Below are 19,927 nucleotides of genomic sequence, written 5' to 3' on the forward strand. Positions count from 1 at the left end.
TTAACCACATTATCATCTGGATCATATCAGTGACAAACAACAACAGTTATTTGCACTGATCCCTGTGGCACTCCACTAGTCACTGGCCTCCAGACAGAGAAGCTTTGAGCAGCATTCAGGAGCTTCAAGTAGTGGCCAATTGAAGAAATTGGAAGCCCAAGAAAACATAGTTCACTCAGGTTAGCCAATCGAGTAGAAAAGGCAGGAGCTCGCAGCACTTTTGAACCTTTGAGCAACAGCAAAATGGAGAGATTGGAAGCCAAAGAAATATTGTTCACTCTGGTTTGCCAATTGAGTAGAAAAGGCAGTGACTCTCAGCAGTTTTGGAGCTTTGACAGTGGCCAATCAGCGATCAGGATTGATTAGCGAATACAAATTAAAGTAAGGCGGGGCAAGCGGAAAGGCTATTGTCAGAGTGGTCATGATTGGAGTGGACAGAGTTAGGGTTAAGATTTCAAGGTCTCAATAAGGAGAAGTACGAGAGAGAGAAAACGATAAGCTGTAGGCAGAGCTCTTTCCCACCCCCTTCTTTACATTTGCTCAATTAGAACAGTGGAGATGCCAGACAAGATAGTGGAATGCTCCTCTTGTGGGATGTAGGATGGCAAGGAGACATCCAGTGTACCTGCAAGAAGTGCATCCAGCTGCAGCTTCTAACAAACCACGATAAGGAGTTGGAGTTGGAGCTGGTTGTTGTGCAATGATCCGGAGGTGATAAGAGAACTTAAGGTTAAGGAACACTTAGGAAGCAGTGATCACAATACAATCGAGTTCACTTTGAAATTTGAGAAGGAGAAACTAAATTCCAACGTGTCAGTATTTCAGTGGAATAAAGGAGATTAAAATGGCATGAGAGGGGAACTGGCCAAGGTTGACTGGAAAGGGACACTAGCAGGAAGGACAGAAATGGCTGGCGTTTCTGTGAAAAATGAGGGAAGTGCAAGACATTCCATACAAGAAGAAATTTTCAAATGGAAAAAGAACACTACCGTGGCTGACAAGTGAAGTCAGAGCTAAAGTAAAAGCAAAAGAGAGGGCATACAATGAAGCCAAAGCTAGTAGCAAGATAGAGGATTGGGAAGCTTTTAAAAACTTGCAGAAGGAAACTATGAAGGTCATTAGGAAGGAAAAGATGAATTATGAAAGGAAGCTGGTGACTAATATCACAGAAGATACTAAAAGCTTTTTTAAAGGGTAAAAGAGAGTTGAGGGTAAATATAGGACCAATAGAAAATGACGCTAGAGATATTGTAATGAGAGACACAGATATGGCAGAGAAACTGAATGCATGATTTGCACCAGTCTTCACAGTGGAAGACATCTGTAGTATACCAGACATTCAAGAGTGTCAGGGAAGTTAAGTATGTGCAGTGAAAATTACGACTGAGAAAATGCTCAGGAAGCTTAATGGTCTGAGGGTAGATAAATCTCCTGGATCTGATGGAATTCACCATCAGGTTCTGAAGGAAGTAGATGGAGAGACTGTGGTGGCATTAACAATGATCTTTCAAGAATCGGTAGATCCTGGCACTGTACTGGATGAGTGGAAAATTGCAAATGTTACTCCGCTATTTAAGAAAGGCGGGAGGCAGCAGAAAAGAAACTATAGACCTGTTCGCCTAACATCAGTGGTTGGAAAGTTGTTGGAATCGATAGTTAGAGATGAGATTACGGAATACCTGGAGGCACATGAAAAGATAGGCCAAAGCCAGCATGGTTTCTTGAAAGGAAAATCCTGCCTTACTAACTTACTGCAATTTTTTGAGGAAATTGCAATGCAGGGTAGACAAAGGAGATGCAGTGGATGTGGTATACTAGGATTTTCAGAAGGCCTTTGTCAAGGTGCCGCACAGGATACTGATTATCAAAATAAGAGCCCATGGAATTACAGAGAGGTTACTAACATGGGTGGAGCATTGACTGATCGGCAGAAAGCAGAGAGTGGGAATAAAGGGATCCTATTCTGGCTGGCTGCAGGTTACCAGCGGAGTTCCACAGGGGTCGGTGTTGGGACCGTTGTTTTTTACGATGCAGGTCAATAATTTGGACTATAGGATTAATGGATTTGTGGCTAAGTTTGCCGATGATACAAAGGTAGGTGGAGAAGCGGGTAGTGTTGAGGAAACACAGAGCCTGCAGAAAGACTTAGATAGTTTAGGGGAATTGGCAAACAAGTGACAAATGAAATACAATGTTGGAAAGTGAATGGTCATATACTTTGGTGGAAGAAATAAATGGGCAGATTATTATTTAGATGGGCAGAGAATTCAAAATGTAGAGATACAAAGGGACTTAGGAGTCTTTGTGCAGGATACCCTAAAGGTTAACCTCCAGGTTGAGTTGGTGGTGAAGGAGCTGAATGCAATGTTGGCATTCATTTCTAGAGGTATAGAATATAAGAGTAGGGATGTGATGTTGAGGCTCTATAAGGCACTCGTGAGACCACATTTGGAATATTGTGTGCAGTTTTGGGCTCCTTATTTTAGAAAGGATATACTGACATTGAAGGGGGTTCATGGAAGAGTTACGAGAATGAATCCAGGAATGAAACAGTTACCATATGAAGAATGTGTAACTTTTGCTTCAGCTAGCGGCTTAATATAGGGGATGATAGCCCCCCCGTGTCCCACCCCCGGCCCAACTTAAGATATCTTGTTTGGATGAATGCTGCGCCCTGTTACAAATCAGCACCACAAAATAGCAAAGGGTACTCAATATGCGGTTAAGTGATTGAGCTTTATAATTCTTAATTTGACTATGTGGTTAGTAAAGAAAACAGAAAAAAGGAAAAAGGGAAAAAAGGGCCTACTGTCATGAAACAATCTAATGTTGGTGCTCGCTGATAAGGCCATTCGTCCACCATCGACCTCCTCCATTCATCACTGACCTTCGGACCCTCGCTCCAAGTCCACTCCGTCCAGTGGTCTCCCAACTTTCTCCATTCGTGTTTTCTCTCATCTCTCCCCGACAAAAGACCGCAAATTCCAGGCTCCCAGATAGACAAGAAAGAACAGCATCCCGCTCATTGATTGGCATGCCCCGTTATCTCTAGTCATAACCCAAACATTGCTGCTACAGAGAAACCATTACCTCAGCAGTGGAACATTACAGAGAAGCCATTACATTGGCAGTGAAACCTTACAGCATGTTACAAACGTCTGGCAGTCCTTGAGCTGTATTTCCTGGAGTTCAGGAGAATGAGAGGGGATCTCATAGATGTTAAAATATATAAAATTTAAATATATATAGTCATACTTTATTAATCTGGGGGGAAATTGGTTTTCGTTACAGTTGCTCCATAAATAATAAATAGTAATAGAACCATAAATAGTTAAATAGTAATATGTAAATTATGCCAGTAAATTATGAAATAAATCCAGGACCAGCCTATTGGCTCAGGGTGTCTGACCTCCAAGGAAGGAGTTGTAAAGTTTGATGGCCACAGGCAGGAATGACTTCCTATGACGCTCAGTGCTGCATCTCGGTGGAATGAGTCTCTGGCTGAATGTATATACATATGTATATGTATATACACATATACACCACCCTCCTCCTTTCCTGGTTTCACCTATGACCTTGTGTTTCTTCCTCCCCTCCCCCACCTTCTAACTCTGACTCCTCATCTTTTCTTTCTTCAGTCCTGATGAATGATCTCTGCCCGAAACATTGACTGTACTCTTTTCTATAAATGCTGCCTGACCTAATGGGTTCCTCCAGCATTTTGTGTGTGTTGCTTGGATTTCCAGCATCTGCTGATTTTCTCGTTTGTGATATATATTAAGCTTTCTTGTTCACTTAAATAATTCATTGCAGGTTATGTGTATAAATATGTGATCTGCATACATCATCACACTACCACGTGATACGTGCACGCCTCACTTAAAGTAAAGCACAAAGTTAGACCCTCATTCCCAGACTCCCCAGTCTTCTTTTGAATTAATGTTTTGAAGTTACAAAAGGTAATAATAACCATATGACAAATAAATCTACCGAACAAAACAATATGATTGTTACTTAAACCAATGTTTCAGTATTGTGCATTTGTTTGAAGATATAATTAAGGAAAATATTTTTTTCTAAAATAGATATCTAAAGGATCAAATATTCATGCAACAAAGAAAACTTTAAATCAACATTGCTGACACAGAGGTTATTCTAGCAGTCCAGAAATTATAGTTAACTTAATTAAATTAACATTTTGCTGATAGTTTCTCTAACTTCATTGTGTTTTCCAAATATTGGGAGATACCAAAACAATCATGTAGTAAAAATACAAGTACGATACACATTTGACAACTGCAGCCAAAGCATCTTGTCAATGGAATATATGCCATAGTGTGAGTACTATCAGTACTTACAAGCAAGCTTTGGACTAACTTGAGTCACAGTTTATGTTTTCCAAGGGACCTTCAAAGCTATTTTTCCTCACTTCCCCATCCTCACCCCCAATTTTGATGGAAGAATAAGTAGCAATTCAAAGTATAAGATAATAATAAGATAGCCATCCTCAGACAACAGGACAGGAATCCAATGAGAGGATACAGATAACAAAATAAACAGGGAGCACAGTGCAATCAAAAATAGTTTTACTGAACCCCAAGATTATTTACTTGCTGGAATATTATGTCAGACGATCAACATATTTTATTTAGGGGAATTAATATTTTCAAAGTTTACATCATTTTGATGTTAAGGTTTGATTATTTGCAGGTTCACTCACTGAAGACAAATGTAGGATAAAGTAAACCAACAAATATTCAGTTGGCACAGAGCATTATTATTTCAAATGCAGCATGCTCCTATGAATCAAATTCAGCTTATTAATTGAGTAACTTCAGCTGTACTAATAACATTACTCTCCTGTACATCAGGTCACATGCTCAGCTCATTACAACTTCTGTCCTAAGTTTGACTAATATCTAATTGTGACGCAAAGCAACAAAGACTCACATTTACAGATTGCCATTCACATCTCTTTCACAGTAACCCAAAGTTGATACCAGCAGATGTAATACATTTTGAAATATAGTGAAACATGCAGATCATTTAGATTCAGCAAGATCCCATAAAACACACCGGGAACCTGACCAGATAATCTGACATGTATTGCGGGGTCAATATTGGTCAGGACACCAGAGAGTGTTTCCTGTTTGCCTTTGAAATTGCTCCAAGAACATTTTACATTGATTTCTAAGAACAAGTCAATCAAAACAGCATCTCGAGAACCGTAGGGCTCCCTCTACCTTGGACTGAAATTTAATCTAGATGCTTATGATTGAGTACTGGATTGGAGAAGGTTGGATATCTATCACCAGAAAGAAAAACATTGCAGGCAGTGAGAGAACAAGTTGCTTTTACTAAGTCAATCAAAAGGTTCAAACCCTGATCTGTCCAAAATCTGCGCTTCACTTCATTATTCCTGGTTCATATGATGAATACCCACTTAAACCTTTCACCAGACACCTGTCCATCTTCATGAAAGCTTGCTCCAGGTTCATCCCATTATTTTTAAAAAAGACACAAACTCTCTTGATCTTTTCAATGATTTCAAGTTCCCTGGCCCTAGTCATCTCATTTTCACTAAGGTTGTCCAGTCCCTGTACACCTCGGTTCCCCATCAGGAAGGCCTCAAAGCTTTCCATTTCTTTCTGAACACCAGACCCAACCAGTTCCCCTCCACCACCACCTCTTCCATCTGGTAGAACTGGACCTCACTATCAATAACTTCTCCTTTGGAACCTCCCACTTCCTTCAAACGACAGCTGTAACCATGGGCATTCACGTGGGTCCCAGCTATCTCAAGATGAGGCTTTTCATTCCAGAACTAATAAGATGTCCTCCTTCTTCAAAGAAAGGGGCTTTCCATCCTCCACTAACAACACTGGCCTCACCAGCATCTCTTCTATTTCACGTGCATTTGCCCTCACCCATCCACCTGCCACCCCACCAGGATAGGGTTCCTCTTGTCCTCACCTACCACCCCACCAGCCTTTGCGTCCAGCAAATAATTTGCCATAACATTCACCATCTCCAAAGGGATCCCATCACCAAGTACATCTTTCCCTCCCCCCCACCATTTTCTGCAGGGGTCTCTCTCTATGCAACTCCATTGTCCATTCATGCTTCCCCACTGATCTCCCTCCTGGTGCGGAGCCTTGTAAGCAGATAGGTGCTACACCTGCACCTACACCTCTCTCACTACCATTCAGGGTCCCAAACAGTCCCTCCAGATGAGGCGACACTTCACCTGGTGAGTCAGTTGGGTTCATCTACTGTATCCAGTGCTCCCAGTGTGGCCTCCTGTTTATCAGTGAGATCTGATGCAGATTGGGAGATCGCTTTGCCAAGCACCTATGCTCTGTCTGCCAAATAAAGTGGATCTCCCGGTGGCCACCCATTTCAATTCTACTTCCCATTCCCATTCCAACATCTAAGTTACTGGGCTCCTCCATTGCCACGATGAGGCCACACTCAAGTTGGAGGAGCCACACCTTATATTCCATCTGGTTAGCCTCCAACCTGATGGCATGAACATCAATTTCTCGAATTTCCAGCAATTGCCCCTTCCTTCACCATTCCCCACTCTCACCTCATCTCCTTATTTACCCAACACCTCCCTCTGGTGCTATTCCCCTTTCTCTTTCTTCCATGGGCTTCTATCCTCTCCTATCAGATTCCCCCTTCTCCAGCCCTTTATCTCTGTCACCAATCGACCTTCCAGCTCTATACTTCACCACCTCCCCCTTCCAGTTTCGCCTATCACCTAGCACCTTGTACCTCTTCTTTCCCTCCGCCATCTCCTTGTGCTGATTTCTCATCTTTTTTTTCCCAGTCCTGATTAACAGTCTCAGCCAGAAATCTTGACTGTTTATTCCTTTCCATAGATACTGCCTGGCCTGCTGAGTCCTTCTAGCATTTTGTGTGTATTAGTTTGATTTCCAGCATCTGCAGATTTTCTCTTGTTTTGAAATTCTTACACGTAATGATGAGGAGCATTGATCATGTGGATAGCCAGAGGCTCTTTCTCAGGACTGAAATGGCTAACATGAGAGAGCATAGTTTTAAGGTGCTTGGAAATAGGTACCGAGGGAATGTCAGGGGTAAGTTTTTCCACAGAGAGTGCACTGGGTGCATGGAATGCACTGCCGGCGGTGGCAGAAACGGATACAATAGGATCTTTTAAGAGCTTCGAAAAACAGAGGGCTATGCGCTAGGGAAATTCTAGGCAATTTCTAGAGTAGGTTACATGGTCGGCACAACACTGTGGGCCGAATGGCCTGTAATGTGCTGTAGATTTCTATGTATCTTTTCAAGGAAAATGAAGCAAATGGCACTCTTTAATGCCCATTGTCAGTCTATAGATAAACCTTTCCTTTGGCTGGTCACTTGCATCAGTAGTGTCTATCTGGCTCTTCGTAATAGGTGTCCTGACTCCTGCTCCAAGCTCCCAAAATCCTATTAAAGTAATTGAAGCATCAAAAGAAAAAAAACCTGTGTACTTAACTACAGTAGATAGAGAGCAAATTAAAAGGTGCATTTCTAAGAACAACAAGATTCTGCCTATCATTTTCAAAATTCTTTTGCAATCCCTCCACTTCCTTTGCCTCAGCAATTTCCTTTGTTAATGGTGTACTGATGTCTAATATGTGCTGGAATCCAACAGCTTCACTTTACCTACCCACTGATTCCTTGAATTTGAATGATTAAGTAAAGATGGCTCAGTATTCGCAAGGGGGTAGCAGAAAGAGCAGATTGAACTGAAGTATTTGCCTGGTAAGTAGTTTGTACCTTGGAAATTGTGTATTAAATGAGGGCAACAGTAGAAAGTGAAAAAAAAACAAAGACCTTTGATTTTAATGCAGCCATTTTAAAATATCTATTCAGAAAATGAAATGCAGAATATTGTAAAATTTAAGAGGGAAGCAGATGTCATTGTCATCAGGCATTTCACAGCAGTGTTTTATCTGTGAAATTTCAATGGAACAACAGCTTTGTTAACTTATGTGCTGAAACTAACTATATCCAGTCACAACAGTATTTTTATCAACAGTGAAGATATCAAATGTCTACTTTAAAGTGAAATACAGATCTGGAGTCTTATCTCCTCCTGTATTATACACACCAAAGAATACTGAAATTTCAGTATTTGCCCCTCTGTTTAAACAGAAGCCGGATGAAGTCAAATATAAAGTAGCAAATGTTAAAAACCATCTTTAAAAGTGTGCCAAACACGTAGCTTTTAAAATCAGCTATTACGAAATGTGAATATATGTCTGCATCTGAAATAATAAACAAAATATACATTATTATTAGTTGAAAATAGGAGGACTATTGAACTAATATTTGTTCATACCATTAATTGAGAGAGTAGTTATATTCCAAATGAAGTGGGACATCCACCTGTGTCTCATGCAAATACTGCATGTCTTTATTTAAAGATCTTTCAATAAGGCAACACATGCCCCTGTTTAATTATGATTCCACAAAGTACTGCATAGTCTATTTAATCATAATCCTAATCCCTTCTGAAGCACTGAGAACACAACCTCCATCTCATTACATAATGAATTCTATAAATGAGCGCAAAGCTGTTTCCAGTTTGCATAATTCCAGTTTTAACATCAGTATATCAATGCAATTGTATCTTAAATTTTGGGCAAGTTATTTTTAACTTTCAATTATCTGGATAAAGTATCTCTCAGGACATTTGGAAAGAAACCTGATACAATATTTTATGTAACAACAGTTACAAATAAAAACTGACATTAATTATGCACGTGTTCCAATTTCTATCATGTTACCTGCCAGACTGATATTTGGTCAGTTATCTCACTACATCATAATTATATTAGATTACATGACATTCTGCAATAATGGACACATTGTCCCAAGCTAAAAGGACTAGGTCAGATGGACAAAGGGGAAAGGACATTCACAAAATGGTTCCTTTAATTGACCCAGCTCTTGACTACAGCTCACCACTGAGTGCACGTGCAAATGAATCACTAATCCATAGAGCACTTGCTCTCCTTCCAATGGTTTCTTTGCCTTTTCTTTGTGTGTTATTGATTTCACTATCTTTAGTATGAGCAAAGTATTTTTAGTAATAATGTTTACTAATTTGATCTCCAAGACTGAGGGAAGGTGGTGTACACCACTGAAGCCTAGTTTTATAATGAATCACCGACAATGTGGTGAAATCATCTTCCTGCCCCGCTCCCAAATCCACTTTCTCCTGCCTTTTCTGCTTGACAAGACTTAATATCATGTGCCTTTAATCTTTCAAGGCAACCTTTACAAATTACCAGCTCTAATATGAAATTCCATCCAAAAACACCCTTAACTAAGCAAAGGTTTTCCCATGTGTATAAAACCTAACATTCAGCCAACCTAAACTCTGCATGTTTCATGGTTAATTTCCCCTTGGTGTCATTTTTAAACTCAATTTTAGAACTCACCTGTGAGTCAAAAGATGAAAATGGCTGTTTAAATGTAAAAGGAGCCTGGAGATCCAGTATAGCCTTGTAAATGAAATTGTTGGCTCAAAAAACCCTCCTTCAAGAATGATGATGCAACCAGATGGAGACAACATATCAATTTAATTGCTCCAATATAGGCCTTACATAGAGCACTTCTGCTGCTTCCCAACATAGAAATTTTTTTAAAATATTAGGCAGCTTTGTTCAGCACTGCTCATGTTAAATCATTAATCTGAACTTCAATAATTTGTCTTAAATTCTTCATAAACCTGCATTAATTCTTATTGCCTGTACAAGAACATAAACTTGCAACTAATGCTGAGCTAATTAAATGATGGACAGATGTTCTTTAAGATTATTAAAGCACACATAAAGAGGAATTTAGTTTAATCCACATTTGGAAGAAGATTATACTGCAACTTGTAAATGCAGCACATCCATCAGGAGCTCTTTTGAATCACAAAGTAAAGCTGCCTTAAAATAACTTTTCCAATGAACTTAAAGTGATTTGCATTGATTTTGTTATGTCTCTTCATTAAAGGAATGAGCACGCACATTATTTTTTTAAGCACATTTCAGATAGCTTCCATTTTCTAGCTCTTTTCATTGAATACATAGTGAACGTATTCAGCTCGTAATACATCAGGTAGCAGAACTGAACAATAGATGGAAGTTGCAATGCATTAATAATGCTTTCCTTCCGACAAACTGTGATATGAACCTCTTGCATTTCATTTGTCTTGTTTCATGTGAAAGAAAATTTCTAAACTGGAGGTTATATATTACATAGATTATTTTAACCCAAAATGTAAGATAGGGTGCAATTCAGAATCATAATTTTCAATTCAAAGCTAGGCCACCACTATTAGATTACATAATGATGTACATGAGGTTTTACACTGTTTCAATTTAAAAAGATGAATTTTATCACTCAAACTAATGCACTATTCCTGAATATAAAGTGAATAAAATAATGTAACACGTAGAAAGGTAAAGTTCTGAGTCAGAGAATTAGTTTAATAATGCTAATAATTCATCTGTGCTTAATCTATTACTGAACAAATTCCAAGTCGTCCACTTTCTGTACCACTGTGAAAGTTTTCAGATATCACACAAGTTCATACTGCACAATATAATTAATATTAAAAGTAAATTTAAAACGTTTAGTGTAGAACACAGGACCATCAAGTTCCTCCCTCCCCAATACCCCCTTTCACCTCAACCACCACCCCCTACAAATTTTCTCACATTTTTAATGCACCTTAAAATTGAAGTGCATGCAACACAATTTTCTACAGCTGGAATAAGCCACAAGATCAGTTACATTAACTGAGAATAAAAGTTGATCCTTCACTTCAGAACAGCTTCTCTGTTGTGCAACACCTAACAGTCCAAAATAGAACTTGTAAATTTCATTCAATTAACACAAGTTTTTGTGAACGATGGGCATCTGTGACTTCCAGTCTCGCAACTGAGAATGTTTCTCCCAAATAGTTTAATTTAACGAGCCACATGTTGAAGCTTTGCTTTCACAAGATGAAAAATAAAGTTTTACAGATCTTCCTTTGTGATTTTACATTCAGTGAAACAACCCTCTAAATAAATCCCATTTATAGGTTACTGAAGCACTCCATAAACTTCAGTGGTAATCACTACCAACAGTCTAAGTCTGTTCTGTTCATTCGAGATGGAATTCGAGGTACAACACATAAAATATATCATTTATCAGTCTGTCTCTTGTACCCCTTTCAGTATATACTATATGCTTCTAAACCATCTCCTCTTGCTGACTGCTGCCACAGTCTGGTAGCTTTTCAAAATACTAACTTTAGTTTTAAAGATGAAATCCTTTCTTTGGTCATTGTGAATAAAAATAATAATAGCACAGCCCCAATGTGTTTTTTTCATTCTGTGCATACAAGTAACTAAATAACCAAGTTTTAGTCCTTACACTTTTGTTTAGTAGAAAACTATATTACCTCATCCTTTTTAAACCTCTTTAAGCGTATGTGCACCTTATTATTTACAGAGCACTATTATAACATCTGACACTCCCAAATCTCACATATTTATTTTTGATTGTTCTTCTAATGTTTTCAAAGACAAAAATCATTTGAAACTCACAATATATTTTAAATCTCTAATATTCAAACAGCAAATGGAAACCATTAGTTGTCAAGTAACAAAAGCATTTATAACACATAAAACTAATAAAACTATGAACTATCTTCAGGTAATTGTAGTATAGTTTACAACAAATTGGTCTTGGAAATTAGATTACTTGGGGACACGGGTACAAGGATAGGCCATTCAGTCTGATCCAGGTCTGTTTCACCATTAATTAATCTGCATTCTGATCCTGTTTGCTCACCTTTGATCCACATCTTTTGATCATTTCCTTAACAAGACTCTGTCAATCCTGGTCATGTAGGGTGCAGTTAGCCCAGTGCCACTGCCTCTTGGGGGGACGACATTTCCAGGACTTCACTCTCCAATGTGAAAAAGCACTTAACTAAAATTCTCATAACTGGCTTAGGTCTAGTTCTATGGTTAAGTTCACTTTTACTCCATTCCCACCAGCAGAGGAGATAGCTTTTCTGGGAACACTTACTATACTGTCCTTTTGTGTTGAATACCTTGGTCAAATAATCCTAGAGCAATTCTAGTGCAATAAAATGCAAGTGAAGTTTGTGTAAGACAGCAATTTAACACATTGAGTATTCTAGTGAGTGCACTGGAAGTGTGCTGCCCAAAAATTTATGCACTTTAGTTAAGGTATGACTAAGGTTGGTGGAACATCTTAATAGTGTGTTCCACCAAACTGAATATTTAAAAAATCCATTAAAAATAAGATTCCATTCTCCTTTTTGAATCCCTTCTTGGTGGCATTGTTTTACTATCTTCCAGAGGCCACAGATACATGATTTGTGCGCTTCACAATTCTTTCTTTTTATCTAAGGATTTTGCTGATTTTTATTAGCCCTGGAGTATTGTGACTTTGGTCATTGTCACCATTTCAAATTTGAAATGCACATAAATATGATGGTAAAAATCTGAAGATGCTGATATAGCTGATTTATAGAATTGGCATACATTACGCAAAGTGTCAGGAAATATTTGCATTTCCAATTAACATTTTGTTTAAATCTTTAATTAAAATGTTTCTAGATTGGCTGGTTATTTTTACTCATGCTACTGACCTGCAATCACTGCAAGCTTGGAAAATGTTCACACATTCTGTTTCTCAGTATGTTCCACACTCCAGGCTATCCATTTGCTGGTGTGGTTTCAGTAATCATAGAGCTGAACCATAGGAACTTATAACATATATATAGTTTACGCAGCTGAAACACTATAGTACAATCTCTGGAGTATTTTTAAACAATGCCTTTTCCATTATTTTTCCTTTGTCAAGTGAGTTTACAGCATAATAACACTAGCTGAAAGCCAATGAAACTTCTAAAATTGATGTAGTTACACTTAGTCGCCACCAATGTACTTAACAGGTACTATGTCGAGCAGGCAAAACAGTAGTTATGCCCATATGTGCATTATGGTGTAATTAGTCCAATTAATTAAGTAATATTCTTGCAAAAATTACTTGTTGGAATTTAGTAAGTTTAGCTCTATTCCCCCAGTCAAAGTCTTAAGGATATATGTTTAATGTTGTTTCTACTTGACATGTTCTAGGCTTTCAAGCTTTAAATAAATTTCTGATTAAGATACAAATGAAAATAAATCCCATCATTTAGTCTTTGGCTCAGTTGTAGCTTTTTCAAAATCAATGTCAAATGAGCTTGAACACAATCTTGTTAATTTGTTGATCTTATTCTGTAATATGAAATAACAAGAGAAGTTAAGAGCAACTAACTGACACACCCAGGCAGTCGCAGACTGCCCTTGGTAATACAAAGTATTGTATAACTTCCTTAAAAAATTGTTAAGCAAGTAGGTCTGAATGAATATTCTATTGGAATGGTCTGACTAAACCTGGCACCAGAAAGCAAAACCATCCGAAAGGCCATTTTAAGAGATTTCCCTGCAGGTGCTTTAACCAGATACATTTCACTTTCACCATTTCATTCTGCAGTTTGTCTCATTTCTGGGATGGGATAAATTTAGGCTCGGTAAGCAAACAGATGAAGTGTAAGCAAGTTGTTCTCATCTTATACTGCTGCTGTTAGGCAGCCCAGCAATGGTAACAAATAAAAGGATTAAGGAAGGGCTGAGATGAAAATAAAACGGATCTGCATATAAAGCAGATATTGTTGCTATTTCCATGACAATGAAATAACAAATAGTTAAGCACTGGTCTGTCATACAATTATCAGAACCCTGCTTTCATGGCAGTTGGCCCTGGATGGTTTGGGAATCTCGCAAAAGCACTAAAGTGAGAATTCATTTAGCTAAAGAACCCTAAATAACACAATGGCAGGTAATTACATTTGCTGTATGTTACTGGAATTTCAAGCCCACCGCCCCACCCCCGCAAAATATTTTATTGCAGCCATTTATTAAGTCATCTTAAGTCATTGCAAGTAATCGAAGCGCCTATCAGCTTTCTCTTACTTCATTAACCCAAAAACTACTGAGAAAAATTGCAAACATGATGTAGATTTCACGCAGAACATACCGGCGAGATAAACAAGTAAAGTTTAAGCTTTAAGTCAGTTGCTCAATTAACTTTCCGCAATAAGCTTAAAATAAAACAAATACCAGCGTCTTGCTTCCATTCTTGCAGAGTGGGCCCCGGAAAACTCCCTTGATGTTTCTGAAATGGCCATTGCTAAGGTGTGTAGAGCTGATGACAATATAGTAACACGCCATATGGTGCTGTAGCTCCCATGCACACAGTGCATACAGTTCAAGTGGATTGCAAACGAGAAGCCTGCTGATGATCTGAGCTGGGAACACACGGCGCTCAATGAACGCTGCTCCTCTTTTTCTCTTGTTTCACTCTGGTATATCAGCATAAGCAAATGAGGTATTAGCTAGTCATCTTTCCCGTCTACTGCTGATTCGCTCTGCTTAAAACAGTGCACCCAATCTCTTTGCATCTCTGCTGCGCGAATGAGACTTCTAAAACCTCAGTCTCTCACAGGCATAATATTACACACCACAAAGAGCTGCTGGTCCATTGCACCGGGCCAATGGCAGAAAGCCACTAGCCCAATACTGAAAGCTGTCTGAGAAGTACATATGTCACATGCTGCTTCTACACATTACTGACTCAGCCTCACAGAGCTGTGCACATGGCAAGTCTCGGCCAACCAGCAGACAGCTGCAACAGCATTCATAAGAATCGTTGCAAGATCAGTGCAGGTAAAAGAGTTTCATAGGGACCAAAGCAAGAACTATAGTTTGACAGCTGACAGCAAACACAGCGCAGGACAGTCTATTCTACCTCCGTACATTACCAGATAGAATGATTATTCATATCATAATCACATAACGCATTCAGTCTGACAAAATAATATATTTGAGGGAGGGGACGTGTTTGAGGACCTCACAAGAGGACCAGCAAATCAAGGCAGGTATTTCCAAACATTGTCTCGAGGCAAAACGTAATTGAATTGTCTCATTTACTGTTACACGAGCCACTAGAGAGAACTCATTGAAAACATTGTTTTGCCCGACTGACACGATATTGAATGTGCTGTAGCTGTCTCCACAACGATTCCTGTGAAATACAGCTTGATCACCAGCTCTCAATCTTGGGGAAAGGTACTTGTGTTTCAGTTACGTTTTACCCTGAATTATAGTCAAAGTACGAGTTGTTGTTTTCTTAAAATCTTAGCTTTCTTCGCAGACGTATCATATTTTTTCTCCTGATTACACATGACTTCTTCATGCAATTTGGATGATGTGCTTCAAATATCCCTGAAGTAAATCTATGAATCCCCAGATGGCCAGCCATATGGGTCTTGTATTGAATTCATCTCTAGCTGCAGCGTCTTAACAGCAAATTATATTTTTCCAGTAAGCAATCATTAGAAATGTGAAGATTTCAGTGAGCATGATCTAATCCATCATTTGGATTTTGTATAACATAATTAGTTGGCAAAGTATTCAAAATGTGCCAGAAAAAAATCTTTAGTGACTCTATTAATACAATTTTGCTGATAAGTATTGGACAATCACATTCACATTCACATGAATCATTTGCTATGTGCGTGATCTAACACCATGGGGGGAGGGGTAGAAATTTATCTCTGCCTCTTTTACTGAACTAATTAATGATGTGCTTAGTAACTGTTTTTTTTCTATTCACCATTTTAATGAAATCAACACTTTATTTAAAACACTTTAGCAAATTTATTAAAAAATAGAAAGTAAGAAATTTATCTCCCTTAGTGAAGAAAAAGCACTAAGAGTTCATATAACCATCTTAGCAAGTATTTGCCCATTTTGCTTATAGTGGAGTGATATTTGTGATAATAGCAACTCTCAAATGTCAAACCTATTCAAATTCCTAGTATTTAATAGCAAAATCATTGCAGACTTATGAAAAAGTAGCTAGGAGAAACTTGCCTAAAGTATTCTTAATTTTCTAAGAATCCTGATGTAAATAGATTCCATGGCTTTAGCAGTAGTAACTTGTTTTACCCTGTATCTTTCTGTAGTTATGCTATGCTGCTCACTAGAATGAAGCCCTTTCAGAGTTATTTCTGTATAATCCTTTGCACTTAATTCTCCTGTTCTGGCTTTAGATAACATAGATTTTCTTGATTTTGCAAGAATCTTTAAAGAATATTCTTCAAATTCCTTAAGGTGAATGTGTTAATTTGCAAAACAAACAGGACCTCACTTTGTCTGTGTTCTTCCTTTATAATATCATCTCTACTTTGTTTAGTCAGGCTTCCCAGTAAAGATCAGGTTTAAGCTAATTTAAAATGATCTGAACTGTACAGAACCTTCCGGGATTTATCTGTAATATTGGCCAGAGGCAGTGATTCTCCAGAGGGTATTAAATTACCAGCTTGACTCATGCACTTATTTTTTCCCTCTTCAGGAGAAAATGCCAGATGATTTATGTCATCTTTTTATGCCAACCTGATGCAAATTTCTGCTTCACAGCACAGGGCAACTCTGAGGGCAAGAGGTGGGCCTTTTCATTCCGAGCTTAACTCCACACTATACATTCCCGCTCAATTAGTGTGCATTGGGTTGAGGTAAGGTGAAAATGGAAATGGTTCAAATTTACAGCAGTAGTTAAAAAAAATCTCACTTTCTCTGTACAGTTTGTTTAAAATCCTGCTTTTGAGGACCCCTTTCCTTTTGATCCCAGAAATCTTCTCCTTTCCAACACTCACTGGGAATTTCTGCTGCTCCATATCAAGCCTGCGATTTTTGTGTTGCTCCCCTTTAGTACGTTGGATCAGAAATCACAGAGCAGTGAGCGTAGAAGTGAAAAAGCTCAACCATTATGTTGTATATGATGTAATATTTCACACTGTTCTGAGTGTACCAGTATGTGGCCCACATTCAGGCATTTTGCAGCAGTCCAACAGCCACTGGAGCTCCTGTAAAGCAGCAGGAGATAACAATATTAACAGCCGTAAGCATCTAATTGTAGATACATTTAAATGCAATTAGTCAGACTCTGTCGTTTGATGAAGGTGCTTACAAGTCATTCTGTTAATTAACTATACTGCGGGTAATTTTAATGAGTTCAAAGAAATGTAAAACAGAATTGGGTATAAAATGGGCAGCTAATCTGATCCTGTCGTTTTCCTGTGGATGAGTAGCAGGGTACGTGCAGAGAATGGGAGTGGACTTGCGAAGCTGGTGGTCTGGAGTTCTTTGAATGATCAATTCCGCTACAGTGGCAAATGAGCCACTTTGGGCTGAACAGCCTTGAACTGGAGGTATGGCTTTAGCTGACTTAACGATTTTCACCAAGGATGACCAAGTAGACAGTATAACGATACATTTGTTTTTTTTTCTTTGCATTTTTGGGGGGGAGTTAAAAACAAAGGTAATTGGTCAGTCCACTGTTAATTGAATTCGTGCCATCCCCTGCTGGAAGTGCTACTATTGGAACTTTAATGGAAGGTAAGATTGGATCTAGTCCTTCAACAAATCGGCAGGGCAAGGAACAATTAAAAACAGAAACGGATGAAACAGGAGTCATTGAAGTGATGCTCATGCAGAGAATGTTGAATCACTGGAATTCTCTATCCCAAAGAACTATGGAGGCCAGATCAGAACAGATACTTATAGAGAAGGCAGATCCATTTTTAAAAGATTGGGGAATTAAGGGCTAAAGAGAAATACTGTAGAAAAAGAGTTGAGGTCAAGGGCCAATTAGCCAGGAACATACTGACTATCAGGCTTCAGAGGCCTAGTGGCCTAATCCTGCTCCTATTTTCTTTGTATTTTATACAGGATATTCTGTGCTTTTCAGCCACACATTGTATGGTATGAAACGTATTTCAAATTCACATTCCCTTCTAGTTAGGTGGAAAGTGAATCTGAAATGCGGCAAACATAACAAGCATACTAAATCTTGGAGTTCCCTCTGATTTGTTTCTGCTTTGCCATCACGCCCTCACTAGAAGTGTCCACCTGTCAGTGAGGTTCCAACCAAATGCCTATCAAGAGTTACAGTAATGTCCCAGGAAAAATACTGGGCCTGACTTCCAGTCTCAAGAGTCTCAGCAAGGTATTGAGTGCAATTGTCCAGTTGGACAGGAGAACTAAACCAGCTGTTGCACCTTGGTAAGCACAATAGATTCTTCACATCTTGAGTTGAGTTCCCCCACCATGTTTTGTGATGCATGTTGGCGACTCATTATTGGCCCAATCTGCTTCACAAATATAATGGACGTCAGATGGATTTCTCCACAAATTCAAACTAAATATTATCCTTGCTTGCTGTCTGTCTCTGTTTGAGAATCCCACAGTACAACAGCAATGTCATATGACAGATGCACATATTTGTCAGTTCACAGTCTCTACTCAGAACTATATAGCAGATAATGTTGCTTTATTCCAGGGTATCAGCAAGCAGAAGCACATAGAGAATTAATAAAAATACTTAGAACTTCTGATACAGGAAAAGGTCGTTGAGCTCACCCAGTCGAGGTTTGTGCCTGACCATAACATAAACAAGTAGCTTCAGTCCCCAGCGGTAACACTGCCATCATAGAAAATAGAGCATAGAACATAGAACATAGTACAGGCCCTTCAGCCCACAATGTTGTATTGCCTTTTAACCAACTGTAAGATCAATCCAACCATTTCCTCCTACATAGGCCTCCATTTTTTTTTCATCCACATGCCTATCTAATAGTGTCTTAAATGATCCTAAAAAAAATACTGCTGACATGCCCCCTATGCTTCCCTCAAATCACATTGAAATTATGCCCCCTTGTATCAGCCATTTCTGCCCTGGGAAAAAAATCTCTGACTGTCCACTCTATCTCTGCCTCTTACCATTGTATACGCCTCCTTCAAGTCACCTCTCATCCTCCTTCATTCCAAAGAGAAAAGTCCTAGCTCAGTCAACCTATCCTCATAAGACATGCTCTTGAATCAAAGCAGCATCCTGCTAAATCTCCTCTTCGCCCTCTCTAAAGCTTTCACATCCTTCCTGTAATGAGGTGACCAGAACTGAGCACAATGCTCTTAAGTGTGGTCTAACCAGAGATTTATAAAACTGCAACATTACCTTTTTCGCTCTTGAACTCAACTCTTGAATAATGAAGGCCAACACACCATAGGCCTGCTTCACCACTCTACCAACTTGTATGGCAATGTTATGAGATTTAAGAATGTGGACCCCAAAATCCCTCTGTTTTTCCACACTGCTATGAATCCTGTCATTGACCTTGTACCCTGCCATCATGTTTGACCTTCCATAGTGTATTACTTCATACTTTTCAGGATTGAACTCTGCTTGCCACGTCTCAGCCTATCTCTGCATCCTGTCAATGTTCCGTTGCAACCCTGGATAATCTTCTACACTATCCACAACACCGCACACCTTCTTGCCTTCTGCAAACTTACTAACAGTAATAGAGCTTTGACCAGCGGCCAATCCAGACATCGGAAGTTCTGAGAGGAGGGGACTTCAATCAGGTACACTACCTGAGGATGAAGGGCAGCAGGAGGTTGCAGTAGCATAATGGAGCTTTGGGCAGCGACCATTTGGCGTGTGGGTTTGATTAGGAAGAGCAAATTAAAGGAAGGCAGGGGCAAGCATAGAGGCCGTTGTTGCAGTGGCTGTCATGTGAGTGGACATAGAGTGGTGTTCTCTGAAGAGAGGCTTCAATCACAGAAAGCAAAGGGAAAGAAAAGCTCAAGTTTTTTTTCCTTCTCTTCTTTAAATCTGCTCAGCTAGGACAGTAGAGATGTCAGAAAGAAGAGTGAAATGCTCCTCTTGTGGGATGTGGGAAGGCAAGGAAACCTCCAGTGTCCCTGACAACTACACCTGAGAGAAGTGC

At 39.1% G+C, this 19,927-nt stretch overlaps 1 protein-coding gene across 1 annotated transcript in view; it reads right to left on the minus strand.

Annotated features, from left to right (window-relative positions):
• znf804a (zinc finger protein 804A) overlaps window positions 1-14,306 on the minus strand; it is a 276,800-nt gene extending 262,494 nt beyond the window's left edge. The window contains exon 1 of the mRNA XM_072259769.1: window positions 14,196-14,306. Coding sequence (XP_072115870.1) covers window positions 14,196-14,306 — 111 coding nt within the window. The remainder of the gene's footprint in view (window positions 1-14,195) is intronic.
• Window positions 14,307-19,927: the final 5,621 nt, after the last annotated feature.

This window comes from Mobula birostris, chromosome 6, assembly GCF_030028105.1.
Source record: "Mobula birostris isolate sMobBir1 chromosome 6, sMobBir1.hap1, whole genome shotgun sequence".
Taxonomy (NCBI): domain Eukaryota; kingdom Metazoa; phylum Chordata; class Chondrichthyes; order Myliobatiformes; family Myliobatidae; genus Mobula; species Mobula birostris.